The 19,371-nt window shown below is 46.6% G+C and overlaps 1 protein-coding gene and 1 long non-coding RNA gene across 2 annotated transcripts in view; one reads left to right on the top strand and one right to left on the bottom strand.

Moving 5' to 3' along the window:
- Positions 1-19,371, bottom strand: part of LOC130412881 (ADP-ribosyl cyclase/cyclic ADP-ribose hydrolase 1) — a 117,995-nt gene that overhangs the window by 61,295 nt on the left and 37,329 nt on the right. The window contains exon 2 of the mRNA XM_056737678.1: positions 12,795-12,921. Coding sequence (XP_056593656.1) covers positions 12,795-12,921 — 127 coding nt within the window. The remainder of the gene's footprint in view (positions 1-12,794; positions 12,922-19,371) is intronic.
- On the top strand, positions 3,159-3,863 carry LOC130413150 (uncharacterized). The gene is made up of 2 exons (XR_008905457.1): positions 3,159-3,264; positions 3,366-3,863. It is a non-coding gene; the product is annotated as an uncharacterized LOC130413150 (long non-coding RNA).

Genomic DNA, 19,371 nt, shown 5'->3' with positions numbered 1-19,371 from the left:
TTGTATATGAAAAGACAAACTGCTATCCATAAAGCTATGTGTGTGCAGGGAAAGAGAAAGGAATCGTGTGAGGAAACAGAGATCAACAATCCAATTGCCCCAAGGGATCAAGTCTATCTAAGGGTATTCAGGAGGAAATGGAATGAACCAAGAAGGGAATTTATATTTACATTTACAAGGAAAAATTTACAAAAAATGAAGATAATTACTCTGACAATATGCCTGATTGTCATATGCCCCTTATATATCCCTTACATGTACAAACGTATTCTACCATTATGTATTTGCATTATTCTATGCAATGTAGTTTTATAAGCCTGCATGGAGGATGGGAGAGGCTCACAAGATTATAATCACATGTTGAAAATCAAATCAGAATTCAAAGAATAGGCCTCCTGTTCCATGTGTTTTTGACCAAATTGGACTGTAAGAGAATAGACCCCCTCTTCATACTTCCTATGGTAATTAATAGTAGTGGCATGTGCCTGAGAAGACGAGTATTTAAGATGGGCTGGAAGAAGAGATGTCAGTTGCATTGCAATCCAACTCGGCTTTGTTTCAGCTTTGTGACAATAAAGTCTAACTTACTTTTGGTTTCAAAACCTTGACTCAAGAGTCGTTCTTCAGAATTAAAGAAAGAAAAAAAAACACAACACAAGCAGCCCCAGCGGCTGCTTTTCCCTCCCTCATGTCTCTCCCTAAGGCACGTCCCTCCATCTCACCGTCATCGGCAGCAGTGATGCCAGTCCAGCCCTACGCCCCGGCCCTGGAGCCGCATCACGTCTCAGTAAGCATCAGGTCAAAGATACTGGCAGAAATTCAGGCGGCTGGCATCAGATGCGGACCCCCTACCAACACCAGTACCTCCTTATTCAGAATTGATATAACCGTAAATCACCCACTAAGAACTTTCCTAGACTCTTCACTCAATTCGATCATCCAAGCTGTCTCCCCCAGGACCCATCAGTCTTGCCTAACCGCGTGGAGGAATTTTAAATTATTTCACTGAACATACAACATGTCTTTTCCGAGTTCTCTCTGCTTACCATCACCTCATTCATATCCTTCCTGAATATCAATAAAAACCTTCAAGCCAGCTCAATTAAAGGGTACCTAAGCGGAATCCAATTTTTCCACAAACTAATTTTCAACTCAACCTGCCCAGCTATAGCCAGTTTTCAAGCCTCATTCTCATCAAAGGAATCCAAAGAGCTCAGTCCGCCCGCCCGGAGACAAGACAACCTATAACTTTGGATCTATTGACCAAATGCATTTCCACCATCCGCATAGGCTACCTCTTCATGCACACTGTCTGCACGCTCGAGGCCATGTTCACTCTGACCTTTTTCGGATTTCTCAGATGCTCTGAAATGACCACTACATCCAGCTTTAATCCTTCAGTTCACCCCACCATCTCTGACTTAGCAGTGCTTGATGCAGAAACAAGTGCACCGCGACGGCAAACACCACCTGGGGGACATCGAATTATCCTCTAGCTGCCCCACCATCGAGGGAAGAAAGAGCGAAGAACCTAGTTTGACGTGCAAGTGCCGAAAAGGGGGGGTTTTCAGGCGTTTTCTTACTGAGTTTCTCATGCACTTCTGGGAAAATGCTCACAGCGGCCCGGGAAAGCATGGCTGACATTAAGACGTCCGCTTCTTCCTGGGTTCGACCCCCTGAGGGATGGAGCTCCGAGGAATCGTCAGAGTCAGATGCCAGTAAGTCACCCTCCGATGCTTCAAGGGACATCTCTTCATCATCACGCAGCTTTTCCGAATACGTGGTTGAGGAACAAGACGATGGGAGCGTCTCTTGGGCAACGGTCAGACGAGCGAGACGAGGTGCGAACAGTCTGCAAGCCAGTGGCTGACAGATTATTGCTCACAGTGGCACAACTTGGCTTTGTAATGACACGCTCTCTCTCTCCAGTGTTGCATATTTTAACCCCGCCTCCGGCCACTCCCGTCCAGCCGGTTCCCATTAGTATTTTAGTCTTGTTAACTGCCCGTCACAATCCCTGTTCAATCATCCATAGTAACAGTTTCCATATATATTGTTTTAGTGCCATTTTTTCCTTGTCGGGTCATTGTATGTATACTCCATTGTTGCATCCCCATTGGTGTCTCCAGAGAAACACTGTGTTCCTGTTGGACTTTACCCATTCGTGTTTTGGACTTATTATTTATATTTCTTGGACCTTGTTTATTTTGCCCCTTTATTTTTATTTAGCCTTGTTGTTCAAGCACTGTCAATCTTGTGAAGGGGCTGCAGCTTTTGCCAGGGGGGATCTGGAATCCCCTAGTTGGACCTTTTTTCTCCATTGGAGTTGTGGGTTCCTCGCCACCGTTGCATAATGTTTTGCACTGTTTGGCTGGCAGATGGGGCTGCTTTAGAATGAGAATTTAAAAGTTTAACTTAAAATTAATATTGCATATAGGAGTGTATAGTCTGCTTAATATTTGACCTGTGTTGGTGTCTGCACGTCCATTTGTGTGTGTGAATGGGTTTAACTGTGTTTCTGTAACAATTTGCATTGTTACAAAGCAGCTGAACTTGAGTCACATTGAATACAAGAAAAACAACAAAAGACAGACATACAAATGCTCCACACACACACAATATGCATACATACTTACACACATTGACATAGACGCACACACGCACAGTGAAAGCACACATAGGAGAGAGAACCACAGGTCAAATATTAAACAGACTATAAATTCTTATATGCAATATTAATTATGTCTGACTTTTAAATTCTAAAGCAGCCAGGCAAATAGTGCAAAACAATATGCAAATGGTGGCGAGGAACCCAAAACTCCAATCGAGAAAAAAACCCTAAGGAGAACCCAGGCCCAACCAGGGGATTCCAGTTCCCCTCTGGCAAAAGCTGCTGCCTCTGCACAAGCTCAACACTGCTTGCACAACAAGGCAAAATAAAAAATAAATACATTTACGAATAAGGTAAATTATAGATTTAAGATTATCATTAACAATCTAATAGCATTTGAAGTGTTGTAGTTGCCGCGTCCTTTATCCAGCTCTATCATGTCAGATCACCGCTTCCCATTCTCAGCACTGCCATCAGGTCTGGGCATGAACTGCATCCTGCGGTAACCTTGGAACAAAGAGACAAGACTGGCTGAGAGTAGAGTACTCTTTATTCTCTTTCCGCCTCTGCCTCGGGATGCCCATCCCGAGGTAGGAAGAAGTTCCACCATGTCCAGACGACCGACAGATGCCCATCCCCATGCCCATCCCGAGGTAGGAAGAAGTTCCACCATGTCCAGACGACCGACAGATGCCCATCCCCAATTTGAGATTACACCAGATACAGCTGACTGACCATCCCAGCTCCATCTAAGGCAATTCCACCAGCTGCCAAGAGAAATATGACCATCGGACCATCCCAGCTCAGACCACTACATCCCCAACCAAGAGCAAAGACGGACTATTTGTCTTATTAATGCTGAAGTTACAATATTTGGTATTAAATGCTAAACTAAAATCACATGTCACCAGTCTGAGTGCAGCTATGACACATCAGAGGGGATCTGGCCCTCCCGGTTGAGCCTGGTTTCTCCCGAGGTTTTTTTCTCCATTAATCAATCATTGGAGTTTGGGTTCCTCGCCACAGCAGGGCAGTGTTGGCCTGCTCACCGGGAGACTGCATTCATTCATTTATTTATTTATTTATTTAGAAATTAGATGTTATTTATTAGAATGAACTTACTCGTTGTATAAATACCATGCACTGTGCTGTGTTTTAACTTTTCTGTTTTTCCTGTTTGCCCCTGTAAAGCTGCTTTGAAACAATACACATTGTGAAAAGCGCTATATAAATAAACTTGAATTGAATTGAATTGAATACTGTTCTGCACTCTTTGATGCAACAATTACATCATTTTGTTGTTGGATATGTTCCTGGTTCCGGTTGATCTAAATAATGCAGCCTAAATCCTCTGAGGATTTATATTATGGAAGTATAGTGTATGCAAGATAAAAAGATGCGTCTTTAAAATAAAAATTGTAAGAAGCGCTATAAATATAAATAAACTTGACTTGAATCAGGTAACTTCTGCCTTCGTTGACCAATAGGGAACGTTCTAGCTTCAGCCAATCATGTTTTCCTTTAGACTAAGATTCAGGGTACCAACATGCAGGCTGATGTCGGTCTAGAATGCTTGAAATACTAAGAAATGAGAACGGACTCCTCTTTATAATACTCAGCAGTTCATTCGATTGGTTTTTAAATAAAAAAACACCAAAATCAATAAACAATAGACTATTTTCTATACAGGTTTTGAGGCCATCTCTGCAAAAGCACGGTTATAATGGGCGTGCCGCATTGAAGACTTTATAAGTAAATAGCCACTGCTTTGAATGAATAGCAATTTGAGCCTTCAGTGAATATGTTTAGAGAGACTTAACGTTAGGTAACACATTAGCACCGTTTACTGTTTTCGCACGGCAACAATATTATCTGGAGAGCTCCTGTGATTTATAAATGACCTCCCCACATTAATATTTCATGTGAACCAATTTCACGGGATGAATTTACACAAATTTACTGACTTATTTCCTGAATGCTATGCAAGGCTTTGCGTGTCGTTTGTATAGCCTATGGTTTTATTGCATTTTATGATATATGACCCTACCTGTCTGCATTTGAGACCCGTGATCGCAAACCGGAAAAAAATATCACCGCAATCGCAGATCTCAAATGTTACAAGAGTTTCTTTCATAAATAAACAAACAGGAGTCTCGTGGTAACTTATGGATATCACCCAGCACCCGAAATAATATCAAAACACTTCGAAACAGCCTCCATTACTCGCAAACGGCCGATAAAACCTTGAAAAATTATATATGAGCCCACCAGCACGGGCTTAAGATCGCAGACAACCTCTGGTAATATTACAAATGACTAGAGGTCCCCAGGTAATACTAATCTCATGCGATAATGTTCAGGGCACATCAAGCAATCTCTAACAAAGCAATAGTGACGCATAGTACAAAAATGTTTTACTCACATAAGATTGCTGCACCATTTCTATCTGATCCAATATTCACGACACAGCACTGCTTTTAAATTTGAGTCATTCCACAAATCCAGTATCGATCTCTGCCTTGTTTACGAAGGAATCCTCTGATAAATGAATGAACGCTTCATGTTTTTCCCACAAGAGCAGGAATTTCTTTCAAACTAAACTATAACCCGGCATTACTATTGTCGGAATCCGAAGGAAGATTATGCAGCCACTGTATTCTTCCGCAACCAGGGGTGCCACAATGTTTAGCTATCTTTAACGGCATGTTTGTTTATTGCTTGCTCGCTCTATCTAGTTCCGCGCCACTTCTGAATTGTCATTCGCAAACCAGTGGGTGGGTCTAGAGAAGTAGGCGTTGATATTTTTCTATGGAGGCGGTGTTCAACATATCAATGTCATCATAGATAGGTGCATTCCAGAACCTGGCGTTCGCTGGGCCTGGTGTCAATAACAGATGTAATCTCAGTAAGAAGGGCGTTTTCAGTGATTGGCCTGTTAACCTGTGCATAGTGAATGGTCGAATAACGGGAAATCTGTGACGGAAATCTAACGCCTCTTCCAAAATTCGGAACATCATGATACTAATTATACTAACAGGTGATCAAATATCATAGGTACCGCGAGGCCACTCGCCGGCAAGGACTCTCAAACAGCATGTCTCTCCTTCCTCCCGGGTTTCGGCACCAATGTAACAAGGTTTAATTAAAAGGAAGTAAGGAGACGGGAACCGGGAAACATTTATTCAAATAATAACAAAGTAAAGGACAGCCGGCACCCCCTCACGTACGACTGCCGGCGAAAAACACAATAAATAAAAATAAACCAAAACTAAAACTCAGGCCTGGTTCTCTCTCATCGAGGGTCCGGTCACTCGTTCTTTTATGCTCCCAATCTCCTCTGTGATACGAGACCGGTGCGCGTACAGCTGATGCTTATTAACACTCACTCACCGGCCTCAAATACCCTGTCGTTGCTTCGCCCGTCACAACTGGTGGAGAATGCATGCATAGTGACGAAGCTGCGACACGTACGGAGTCGATAAACTATCCTATTATACTTTGCAGGAGCCCTATCTGCTCTCTCTCATCGTTGAATCCATGGAGGAGGTTGTTCGACGGTTGGCCAAAGTGGTGGTGCGGCAACAACGCTTCTTGGAGCAGCTGGCCCAACGGCAAGAAAGCACAGACCAGACGTTGGGACTACTACGAGAGGCAGCCGCAGCCCGGGCCCCTATGCCGGATGGGAGAATCAGCGCACACTATTTGCTGACCAAGCTCACGGTCCAAGATGATATCGAAGGCTACCTCTATACTTTTGAGGTCATAGCTACGCATGAGAGGTGGGATAAAGCAGTCAGGATGCGGGGTCCCACCACCATCCGGGATCTCATAGAGGCCGTGGAATTGGCAGAAGTGTCGGCCACCCGAGATGCAGGAGAGAGAGCGATAGCGGCCCCCCGAAGGGTAAACCCAGGATGGCAAGCTGCGGAGGGCACCTCGAGGGGCACAGACCCGGAGCATCGACTCCCATGGACGAGCCGATACCTACAGTGTGCACCAGGCTGTGCCGTGCACCAGGCTGTGCCGTCCGGGGCTACACGGCGAAATGTGTGGGTGGACGGCCAACTTAGATTCCGGCAGCTCGATTACACTCCGGTCCAACCCGGTCTGGTTCGACCTCGTACCGGGAGTAAATCTTCCATCCCGATCACGCGTGTCCACGGAGATACCCGCCGTGTGCCAGCCCGACAGGTAACCGTGGCAGCTTGTCCGGGGTGGTGGATGCTGATTGACCAGGGAACCCCATTTATGTCCCCGTTGATGGCGGACCTCTGCCACCTCCTCAAGGTGAAACAACTGAGAATGTTGGTGTACCACCCCCAGTAGGATGGCTAGGTCGAGCGATTTAACCAGACATTAAAGTGGATGCTCCGCCGAGTGGTGGCAGAGGATGGGCGCCTTCTGTTACCCTATGTGCTCTTTGGAATCCGGGAAGTGCCCCAGGCGTCTACAGCTTTACACTTTTCAAACTCCTGTTTGGCCGGCAACCCCGCGGGGTCCTGGATGTCGCCCGGGACGCCTGGGAGCAACAGCCAGCACCACACTGCAGCGTCATAGAGCACATTCAGCAGATGCGAACACGGATAGACAGAGTGATGCCCCTGGTTAAGGAACACCTTGTCGAAGCCCAGCGCGCCCAGCAAAGGTGGTATGACTGCCTACCCAACCTAGGGAGTTCCAGCCTGGCGACCGGGTGCTGGTCCTGACCCCCACCGCCACATCAAAGTTTCTGGCATCATGAAACGGGCCATACAACTCAACTCAATTTTATTTATATAGCGCTTTTTACAATTTTCATTGTTACAAAGCAGCTGTACATGAGACACATTGAAAACAAGTATGAATTCTAAAGCAGCCCCCCCGGCCAGGCAGATAGTGCAAAATAATATGCAAACGGTGGTGAGGAACCCAAAACTCCCATCGAGAAAAAAAACCTCAGGGGAACCCAGGCCCAACCAGGGGATTCCAGTTCCCCTCTGGCAAAAGCTGCTGCCTCTGCACAAGCTCAACAGTGCTTGCACAACAAGGCTTAATAAAAATATAAAAATTAAGGATTTAAGATTATCATTAACAATCTAATAGCATTTGAAATGTTGTAGGTAAAAAACAAAGTTGTCGCGTCCTTTATCCAGCTCTATCCTCTTAGCTCTTGTCAGGTCACCGCTTTCCATTCTCAGCTCTGCCATCAGGTCTGGCCATGAACTGCATCCTGCGGTAACCTTGGAACAAAGAGACAAGACTGGCTGAGAGTAGAATACACTGTAGTGGAAAAGGTAGGACCGGTTAACTACCGCCTCCGCCAGCCGGGACGACGACGGGAAGTAAAGATGTACCACATCAACCTCTTGAAGAAGTGGATTGCCTCCCCAACTCAGATGGCGGCTTTCGCCGCGACCGAAACACCGGTAGTCCAGATGGGGGAACAGCTGAGCCCCGTCCAGAAGAAAGACCTCCAATCCCTGATCAGTCAGTTCAGAGACGTATTCTCAGAAAAACCCGGGCAGACTCAGATAACACAGCATGAGATCCGTACCCCCCTGGGGATATCGTGAGACAGTGGCCCTACCGGAACCAGAGACTCGTCGACTGGCTAAAGAGGAGGAGATCAATCGGATAAAAGTGCTTGGAGTGATGGAGCCCTCCCGCAGCCCATGGTCCAGTCCCATCATAATGGTCCCCAAACCAGACGGCACTCTCCGCTCCTGCAATGACTTCCGTCGGGTCAACGAAGTATCCACCTTCGACGGATACCCGATGCCCCGAGTGATGGTGATGAAAGCATGGACTAGTTTCTCTAAATCTTGGGTTGAGACAAAACATCTGATTTTGGCTATGTTTCTGAGATGGTAGTACGCTGATTTGCTTATTGCTTTGACAGGACTGCTGAAACTAAGGTCAGACTCCAAAATAACCCCAATAATTTTTTACCTTGCTTTGTGTCTTTAGACCTCTTAAGTCAATGTATGTGTTTACCTTGTTAGTTTCATCCTTGTAACCAAAAACAATGACTTCAGTTTTGTTTTTATTTAACTGAAGGAAGTTTTGACGCATCCAGCTGTTAATTTCATCAATGCATTGACAAAGAGAGTCAATAGGCCTGTAGTCATTGGGTGAGAGGGCTAGGTAGATCTGAGTGTCATCTGCATAGCTGTGGTAGGCAATTTGGTACTTTTTCATTATTTGGCCAAGTGGGAGCATATACAAATTGAGGAGGAGCGGAGCAAGAATTGAGCCCTGTGGCTCGATTTATGGTTGCCTATGTTCACATAGTAACCTCTCTATTTAAGGTATGACCCAAACCATTTAAGTACAAACCCAGAAAGCACTGAGATCTAGTAAAACCAGAACTGATATTTTGACTGAATCAGAATTCAATCGAATATCATTAATTATCTTTATGAGCACTGTCTCTGTGCTATGGTGCTGACGGAAACCAGACTGATAATTGTCCAGGTAGCCATTTGAGTTCAAGAATTTGGTCAGCTGATTGAAGACAACCTTTTCAATGATCTTGCCTATAAAAGGAAGATTAGATATTGGTCTGTATTTAGCCAGTAAGGTTTTGTCTAGATTGCCCTTTTTTAGAAGAGGTTTGTCAACTGCATTTTTTTAGGGAAAGTTCCTGAGAGCAGTGAGATATTAACTTATTTTTAGGAGATCCGCTTCCAAACAGTTAAACACTCTTTTGAAAAAGGATGTGGGAAGTGTGTCAAGGCTGCAAGTTGACGCCTTAAAATGCTGTACCGTTTCCTCCAGGGTTTTGAGATCAATTGTCTGAAATTCAGACAAAGTTACTCATTTCTGATGTACTGAAGTCCGACTGACCTGACTGCCGCATGGAGCTTTGCTGATTTTCAATCTGATATTACTGATTGTGAGAATCTGGATTTCGTCCTGTCCTCCACAAATCCTGCATCTGTGTTTATTCCAATATTCATCATATGTATTCATATTATTCACTTCTATTCATATTATTTGCTCCTTACTTTGTTGTTGTTTAACCTCGTTGAAAGTTGTATCGGATCTTATGCTGTCTTATGTTGATATAAGCATCTGTTGTTCACCATATCAAGGTTCCTAATGATGCCTATGGACGATTGTTTTGTTATTGTAATATTAAATATGTAATCATATCTGATTGTTCAGGAGGAAAGACTAAACAGAAAGTCTGGTGATTTTCCACTGTTTTGGTGGTTTTATATGACGCCTCCTGATGCAAACTTATAAGTATTAGTCCTAAAATAATAAACTTTGGACTCTGATTGAACAAGCATTTGTGTCTGTGTCCAAAACTTTGTCTCCTGGATCCAGAATCTCTGTGTGTTCCGTCGACTAGACTCTTCAACCGTAGAATATTGTTAGACAAGGGGACATAAGAAGTTTACATTCTTTCAGAGATCTTTTGAAGGAAAAAAGTTGCAAACTCATTGCATTTGTCATCAGACAGCATTTCCCTCGGAACTTTCTGCAGACTATATATATATAGTCTATATATTATAGATGTTATAATGAACTTTAAGTTAGATTTTTTGCCACATACGCTCAGCATTTCTGCATGTTCTTTTCATGCTTTGTACTGCTGGTGTGTTTCTCCAGGGTGCTTTACGCCTGCCAGTTATCGCCTTGACCTTTACTGGAGCAATGGCATCGATAGCATTTTTTACTTTTGCATTAAAGCTATTGAGGAGAACATCCATAGAGTCTGCAGATATACTCGGTGACAAATACATAGCATTCATGAATAGCTCACTGGTGTTCTCATTTATGAATCTCTTTTTTTATAGAGACGGGTCTATTTTCAGTGGCAGGACTGATTGATGTATCAAAGAAAATACAGAAATGATCAGACAGTGCCACATCTCTTATAATAGTGGATGAAATGTTTAGACCTTTGCTAATGAAAAGGGTATTGGCAGGTGCCCCTAAGGGATATTGGCAGGTGCACCTCGCTCCGGATGCCCGAGAGAAGACAGCCTTCAGCACCCCCTCCGGACACTGGCAGTGCACAGTGCTACCGTTCGGACTGCACGGGGCACCTGCCATGTTCCAGCGAATGATGGACATCCTACTACGGCCCCATCAAGCCTATGCCGCAGCATATATTGATGATCCCGTTATCCACTTGGGGACCTGGGACACCCATCTGGACAGGTTGTGGAGAGTGCTGATGGACCTCAGGAAGGCCGGCTTAACGGCGAATCCCAAGAAGTGCCATCTCGGACTCGCAAAAGCCCAGTACCTGGGGTATAGGGTCGGAGGAGGGTTGATCCAGCCCCAAGTGAAGAAGGTGGAAGCCGTGCAGAACGCCCCCCGACCCCACAACAAATCCCAGGTACGTGCCTTCCTGGGCTTAGCGGGGTACTATCGGTGCTTTACCCCCAACTTTTCATCCATAGCCAGTCCCCTGACCGACCTGACCACGAAGGGGCGGCCAGACAAGGTGAAGTGGAACCCCGAAACAGAGCAGGCATTTCCGACCCTGAAAGAAGTTTCAAGATTCACAGTAAGACCCAGATGATTTATTTACAGACAGTGCAACAAACGTGAATGTGAGTCCAAAATGAGGTGCTTTCTTGTCCAATCCCTTTGTGTTTGTGAGTTTCCTTTATGCTCATGGTTGAAGTTTGGTCGGCAGGTGTCTGGCTCTGATTGCTGGCGTTTCCATGGCGACGCTGATTGTGCGGATGTAAGGACATTTAGTGGGTTCGCAGGTTTTTCGCCAAAATTACTAAATTGCCATCGTACGAATAGTCGTGCGAAGGGATCGTAACCTCCAAAAACTGGCCCGTTTGCATACAAGTTAATGGGCGATCGGGCACTTTTCACCTTACCCCAGGTAAGTAAACGGTTATTTGGATATAAGATAGACAAGCAGATCTTATCCCTATTGACTCCCATAATATTTATTTACCCTACTTTGGCAGTAAATGGGCGATAAGATCTGTTTTGATTCTGACATTCTTCTGACATTCTTCCAAATATCTTCCTTTGTGTTTTGCAGAACAAATACATGTATACAGGTCAGAAACTACCTTTAAGGCTAATGATCACATAATAAATATAAAAAACACTGCAAGATTTAAAAAACTTTGCTTTTGGTATTTTAATTGATTATAAATTAAAATAGTTTTTGCATGTCATATTCTAAGTTAAGCAGACAAACTGATCATGAGTGACTATATTGCAGTTTTTGCATTAGTAAATCTTCACATTGTCTCTAAGCAGCATGAAAAATAGTGGAAAACAGGCGAAAAACAGTCAATAACCTCAGTTATAATCTCATGTTATAAAGGATGAGACAAACTGCATGAAACTCCCGTTGTATATACGCTGGTGACTTATCTAAACTTCTGATTGGTCATTACTTTCATGCTTTTCAATATGACTGGTTGCGATGCTTGGCGCTGTGAGTAAAACACAGAAAAAATCTTTGATGCACTGTGATCTGAGGTGAACGTAATGTTGTAACGGACACATTTAGTTCATCTTCACATATTATTTGCCTCGTAAGTAGGCCTATTCCTTATTTATCAGTGTGAGAAACTCGAGGTGTGGCATGTGAGCGTGTGAACAAGCTGATATAAGCGGGTCTTCCGGTGAATGCGTGATGTTTGAAAGCCAAGCATTTTGGCATCATGCTAATTCTTGCTAGATACATGTTAATTCATGCTAATGACATGCTAAACTTGGCTTTCACAGACTGGGGATATAAAATGTTTGTTTCCATCATGTTATACAATGTTTAACCCTAAATCTATTAACTATTTCAACTCTTTAGTCCAGGTTTTGTAGTTTGTTTTAAAACTTTACTATCTATAATTTTTTAATGAAATTCATACATTCATCACCACTTTGCTGTTGATGAATGTCTGAAGCAGTTAATGACTTATATTTGGACAATTTAGCCACTGTATTAAACCTAGGATCATGCTGCAATTTCAAGTTCTTTAAGTATCGAACCCCCAGGTGTTTCTGTGATTTTAGAAAGACCTTCTCATCACCAGTGTTGTGCAAGTTACTTCCAAACTGTGATACATTACAGATTACTTGTTACTGTTATTTAAATGTATTCCCTTACCTTACTTTTATGTACCTAACCTTTGAACCATCATTTGTTGCTAGTTTCTATACTGTTGTTATTTTTTTATATAAACAATTGCATGTGCTTTTAATTAACCATTACCTTATCACAAGGTAAAATCTGAGCTGTGGCCCGGAAAATTCCTTTGTAGTCATTCATTCTTACACTGCAGGATGACCTTTTGAAAATAGCTCTCTCAAACTCCATCCATATCACGTCACAGTTAAACCTAGAAGAAAGAAATGTCCACAGTCATACATTTTTTATTACCAATTAATTCAGGAATTTGACCTAACCCTTGTGAAAATTAACCAAATATTTTGTAGTAAGTCTAGAAACCTTGTTTTTGGTTATTGCGTACTATTGGCAAAGCAATGGTTCCCTTCTGTCGGTCTCTCAAAGTTGTGTCACCGACAGATGGGGTTTGACTTGAGAATCTATCATCTTCTGACTGGTTTTGAAATGGCCAATGAAATTGGCGAATGAAATTTACATGTCGGACCCCAGATATCCTGGTAGAAAAGACGGCGTGCTGCATTCATTCACCTTTTGTTCTTCGGAGCCTTCGGATCTGTTGACAAAAGTTATTACAAATTGCTGGATTCTCACAATGCGGGCAGATGGTGATCTAGATGTTGCGGTCACGGCTGCTGGTTCTTTATGGACCCAGCCACCACCTCGTCTGCTTCCCGTTTTGTGACAGCAGTGGCTTCGGCCCTGCCGTCCGGTATGGCGAGCAGCGAGTGTGATATGGGGAATAGCATGACATGAATCCATCACCCACAGGCTCGCAGACAGTTCGCGCACTGTGTCGCTCGTCTGACCGTTCCCCAAATTATGTTTTATTAACAAGGTTCGGGAGGAGCATGTGCAGATAATTAACTCGGCTGGCTTTCGATAAACAATCACTGCAATCATTCTAACAACCCATAAGTAGTCCAGCCATCTCACCTCCATTCTCTCGGAAGTCTCGCAACATCGCTGCTCATAGAAGCACACGCAAACACAGCCGCTTGTTTACATTGCAAGTTTGTTTTACGTTTCGATAAACTATTCCTAATGGAGAACAATCTCTGAGAAGGTTTTATCGGTACAGGGCGGACGTAAGGTAGCTAATCAAGCAATCCTATGGAGTTTAATAGCGCTGCAGCCACGCAGCAGGCCTGCAGGCCTGATCTGTATAAGCATATATATTTTACGTTTTGCGCTCGTCTCCTCGTTCGTTCCCAGTTGCAATCGCTGCCGGGACATTAGCTCGCTGCTAACGCCGGCTCGCTGCCAGACGCCGGCTAGCTGCTAGCGCACTGCTAGCGCTGGCTCGCTGCTAGCGTGACACGAGTGTTCAGACGCCGACATACGCAAACATATGCAATCATGTTCGAGCCGTAAGAATGCCGCATTTCGACCAAATTCAATTCACTCATTCACTCAAGCGTGAGATATTGCTGGCCAGCACTGGCAAACTTCCTCGGCGCCCGTACTGTTCAGCGAACGTCATTCGAGCCGAACGTAAGCTTCAGGAAAATGGTACATAATCGGCACTTCCGGAAGTGACTGCTTGTTCACTAATACCTGTCTGTATCATCCAGCAGCATACATAGCGTGCCGTTCCCATTCACATCTGAGCATCAGATGCTGTTTACTGAGCATAATCCAATCAGATCGCTCAGATCACACTAGCCTATCTGTTTTCTTGTGCCTTTCATGTCTTGCGATTGTCTTTTGTCAATTGACATAGGAAAACTTTTTATAGCACCTTGGACAACCGAGTTTATTTTAATATGCTTTACAAATCGAATTAACTTGAACTTGAAAATTGAAACCTCTTGCCCAGAATAACGCATGCAGTTGTTACTTCTAAATGTAACATGCTCACTCTCTGCTCGCGCATGCAGCTAGGCACTATGCACATGCTGACAATACTCCATAGGCACCACAGGCATCACCTACGCAAGACTTCATCACAATTGGCGCAAACTCGTAATGGTCGTTTTAACCTTTGGCAAACAGACCTTGTGTGTTTACCGAAGTTTCAAGGACATTTCTATGCTCACAAACCCTGCCATGCGAAACTTTACATCGCATATCCGCTAGTCACATGGGCTGTTGGGTAGTCCAGGGCCAGAAGCTAACAAGTTCCCAGTTGTTCAGTAACAGGTTACGGCTATACAAGATTCCATTTGATCACATAATCTGCAGTCTCCCATCCAACCACACCAAATCTTTGCAGCCTTACCTGCACCTCCAACGCCTAAATGTTAAGATGCTCAGAACTCTCCACCACTTCCAGCTTGAACCCAATACTCCACACAATCATCTCATACCTTTCAAATTTACACACGAAAACGATATCCTATTCCATCAAGCAGGTCCATGCTCTCTTACCACCCGTTCTTTGCTGACGACTCCAACAACCTTGCTACTCACGTCTGGTTCCAAAAGGCTTACTGCAAACCCTCCCCTGCCAGTCCTCCCTCCCGCCAAAAAAGTCAGTCATGAGACGCTTTCTAGAGCTACTTCAATCGCTCCAGCATTAAAGAGGCCCAGCTTACCCTCATCGCCCGAATCATCGAGCGCCAGCCCGCACCCATATTCCATAACTTTCCCAAAGGAGCCTTCCCCCCTTGCCTCTCTACTGCAAAAGATTCCACTCCTCCAGAATCTAGTATCGTCACAGCGACTGCCCCCGCAGGAGCCCATGCTTCCATCCCATGCTCTGCCGCTGCAGACTTCCCCTCCTCTCCACTTCCCTTAGTTCTACACTCCACTGCTCAGTAAGCACCAATTCAACAGGACCCATGCATCAGGAGGAACCAGCATCCCCAACAACACAATCTCACCTGCTCCAGCAAGGCTTGAGACCTCTCTCCATCGCCGCAGGAACTTGCATCTCCATCACCTCAGCCCTAGCCACCCTGCAGGGGCTAGCTTTTCTAACTGCAGAAGTCACCACCCAACACGAAGCCAGTAGCGCAGTAGCGACCGCCGCGGCAGGGGCCCATGCTTCCAACTCATGCTCTGCCGCAGCAGACACCAGTTTCACAAAAGCCAGTATCTCCAAAGGGACCACCCCCCGCAGGGGCCGGTGCTTCCAACTCATGCTCTGCCGCAGCAGACATCATAGAACATGAAGCCAGTATTGCCGCAGCGACCGCCCCCGCAGGGACCCGTGCTTCTTCCCCGTGCTCTGCCGCAGCAGTCACAAACTTCCTCAGAAGCCAGTATCGCCGCAGCGACCATCCCCGCAGGGGCCCGTGCTTCTTCCACGTGTTCTGCCGCTGCAGTCACAACCTCCCTCAGTCCTTCCCATCCCAATGTCCCCCACACAGGGGGCTCGCCCTGCCTTCCCTTACTCTGCTGCAGCAGACTCCTTTTTTCCCCCAGGAGCCAGCATCACCGCAGCGATAACCTTCGCAGTGGCCAGTGCTCTTACCGTAACCTGCCGATACAAATTCCACTTTTACAGAAGGCAGCATCGCTACAGCAGAGGGGCCCAGTACTCTTCTCCAAGCTTATACTTCCTTCACTCCCCCTGGAGCCCTAACATCCACACTTCACCGACAAGGTTGTGCCGCTCCCCATCAGCCCTAACAGCCACACTTCACCGATGAGGTAGTGCCGCTCCCCAGGAGCCCTATCTACACTCAACACTTCCGCAGTAGCGCCCGATCCACCAGAGCCTTATCTTCTTATCTCAGTGTAACAGAAATGCTTGCTCCTGCAAGAACTTGCAAGGAAGGCTCCACTTCAAGCAGGGCAAGCATCTTGTCAACTCAAGCCAGCCTCATTGGGGGGATAAGTTGCTCCAGCTGCTGTCCTGCATCCATTGCGTTTTGGGGGGTATGATCCGGGTCCGGGCAAACACCAAGCCTGGGGCCCTCTCCCCGGTCAAGGGGCAGGTGCTCAGAGTTCGAGGAGGATCACTGTGGAGAGGTGGGCGTGGTTCAGCACGGTCTGCGGGGAGAGAGAGAGCCGGGAGAAAGACGGTAAGTAGGCAGATCAACCACTTAGTGAAATCACCTGCTTCTTGTTACAGTAATTGGCGAGGAGACGCTTCAAAAGGAACCGACGGGTCGGCAGAAAGGCGAGAGAGAGCGGCTGGGAAAGTTGTCACACAGGAGCCAAGTCGTGGCCAAAGAAGCAAGAAAGAATCTCTGTTTATTGTGAACCATAGAAGCAGTTTATTTAAGAACCGGAAGTGTATGAAACCCGGAAGTAAAAAGAAATAAATTCTTACTGCTTTCCCAGCCACGCCGACCCCGACTCCTTTCTTCAAGTCCGAAACGAACTAGTTTACATTGGTGCCGAAACCCGGGAAGAAAGGAGCAGCCGCCGTCAATATGCAGACTCCGCCAGGATCGCCATTTGCGGAAGTCATCACATCGCTCGCGGGACTTCACCAGCAACAACATCAGGCTCTGCTGAGTCTGAGGGAGGACCAAGAGCGCCGTTTCCAGGCTCTTATCCAGGCTCAGCAGGAATCCCGCGAGTCGTTCCGGAGCTGGGTGAGTCAGGGAGGAGCCGCGTCCGGGTCAACGATCGCGTCCCCCAACATCCCACTCCACAAGATGGGCCCCCAAGATGAGCCGGAAGCCTTCTTGGAACTATTCGAGAGGTCCGCGGAACTATCGGGATGGCAGCCAGACGCCTGGTCAGCCCGTCTAATCCCCCTGTTGACGGGCGAGGCCCAGATGGCTGCCCAACAGCTGCCCGTGGCGAGTCTGCTTCAGTACGCGGACCTCAAGAAGGCGATCCTTGAGCGGGTGGGGCTCAATCCGGAACAACATCGCCAGCGGTTCCGGTCATTGGAGATGGGGGATCGCGGTCACCCGTTCGCTTTTGCTCACCAGCTCCGGGACGCCTGCCGCAAATGGCTGATGGCCGACGCCAGCACTATCGACCAGGTAGTGGACAAGGTGACACTGGAGCAGTTCGTGGGTCGACTCCCCAGGAAAACTGCCCAGTGGGTCCAGTGTCACCGACCATCATCGCTGGCCCAGGCCATCCAGCTGGCGGAGGACCAGTTGATGGCGTGCCCCGGGGTCGGCGTACCCCAAAATTCTACATCTCTCTCTCTCTCCACTTCTCCTTATTCTTCTCCTCGCCCTGTACCCTTTCCCAGGACCCGGGGGAGTTTCCTTCCCCGTCCAGCTCCACGGACCCGGATGTCGCCAGAGATGGGAGTGACCCGGACTGTCGAGGGAGCCGGGAATCTACAGGGCCAGGGGCACAACACCCCCTTTCCCCCGTCTGCCTCTCCTCGCCAATTCGGGGGTCTGCCTCCTGCCGCTAGGGCGGCGGGGACTTCTGGGCCGGCCTGTTGGCGTTGTGGGGATCCCGGACATTTTATCGACCGATGTCCAATGATGGAGGTCGGTATGATGATCCGGGTGCCCGACAACCCATCGGCTGCCCTCGGTCAAGACGGGCTGTACCAAATACCTGTGAGTATAAGAGGGGGTACATACCAGGCTCTGGTGGATTCAGGATGTAACCAAACCTCAATACACCAAAGCCTGACTCAATTTGTGGCAAGGGATATGGGCCGTATGGTTAAAGTGAGGTGTGTACATGGGGATGTGGTGAACTATCCGTTGGTGCCGTTAACCATTAAATTCAAGGGGTTCAAACATAGAGTAGAGGTGGCTGTTAATGAGCACCTCAAACATCCGCTGATTTTGGGGACTAATTGGCCATTATTTTCGGTATTATTGGGACAACTATGCGCGGATGTTTCTGGGCGCAACCAAAAGCAATGGGGGGGTGCGGTCGCTCAGTTTGGGGAGGTTGAGCCGGGATCACTGACGTCTGACTCAGAGGAAAGGAGTGCTGGGGAGAAGATAAATCTTTTCCGGGGCGAGGATTTTCCTCTGGAACAGAGTCAGGATGATTCGCTCAAAAATGCGTTTGATCAGGTCCGTTCCATCGACGGACAACCTCTCCATCCTGATCAACCAGTATCCTACCCATATTTTGCTATTTTAAAGGACCGGTTGTATCGAGTGACCCAAGACACTCAGTCAAAACAAGATATAACCCAATTGGTCGTACCTAAGAGCCGTCGGGAAATGCTTTTCCAGGCGGCTCATTGTAATCCAATGGCAGGGCACCTAGGTCAAGCTGCAACTGTCAATCGTCTAACGACCCGTTTTTTTTGGCCGGGCATTCATGAGAACGTGCGCAGGTGGTGCGCGTCTTGTCCTGAATGCCAGCTGGTAAACCCACCGGCCACTCCACGGGCACCATTATGCCCACTCCCTCTTATGCAGGTCCCCTTCGAACGAATTGGTATGGACCTGATCGGGCCGTTAGAACGATCCGCACGAGGGCATCGCTTTGCATTAGTCATCGTAGATTATGCAACACGATACCCGGAGGCAGTGGCGTTACGTAATATCTCAGCAACCAGTGTTGCAGACGCCCTGTTTCGCCTAATCTCCCGGGTGGGAATCCCAAAGGAAATTCTCACCGATCAAGGCACGGCGTTTATGTCACGAACACTCCGCGAATTGTACGGATTATTGGGGATTAAAACGATTCGGACCAGCGTCTATCACCCACAAACGGACGGGCTGGTCGAACGTTTTAATCGCACATTAAAAACGATGATCCGGAAATTCGTCCACGAAGACGCCAAGAATTGGGATAAGTGGTTAGAGCCCTTGTTATTCGCGGTCCG

Source organism: Triplophysa dalaica, chromosome 23 (genome assembly GCF_015846415.1).
Source record: "Triplophysa dalaica isolate WHDGS20190420 chromosome 23, ASM1584641v1, whole genome shotgun sequence".
In the NCBI taxonomy this organism is placed as follows: domain Eukaryota; kingdom Metazoa; phylum Chordata; class Actinopteri; order Cypriniformes; family Nemacheilidae; genus Triplophysa; species Triplophysa dalaica.
The sequence above is the reverse complement of the archived record's forward strand: the minus strand, read 5'-3'. Positions and strand labels throughout refer to the sequence as shown.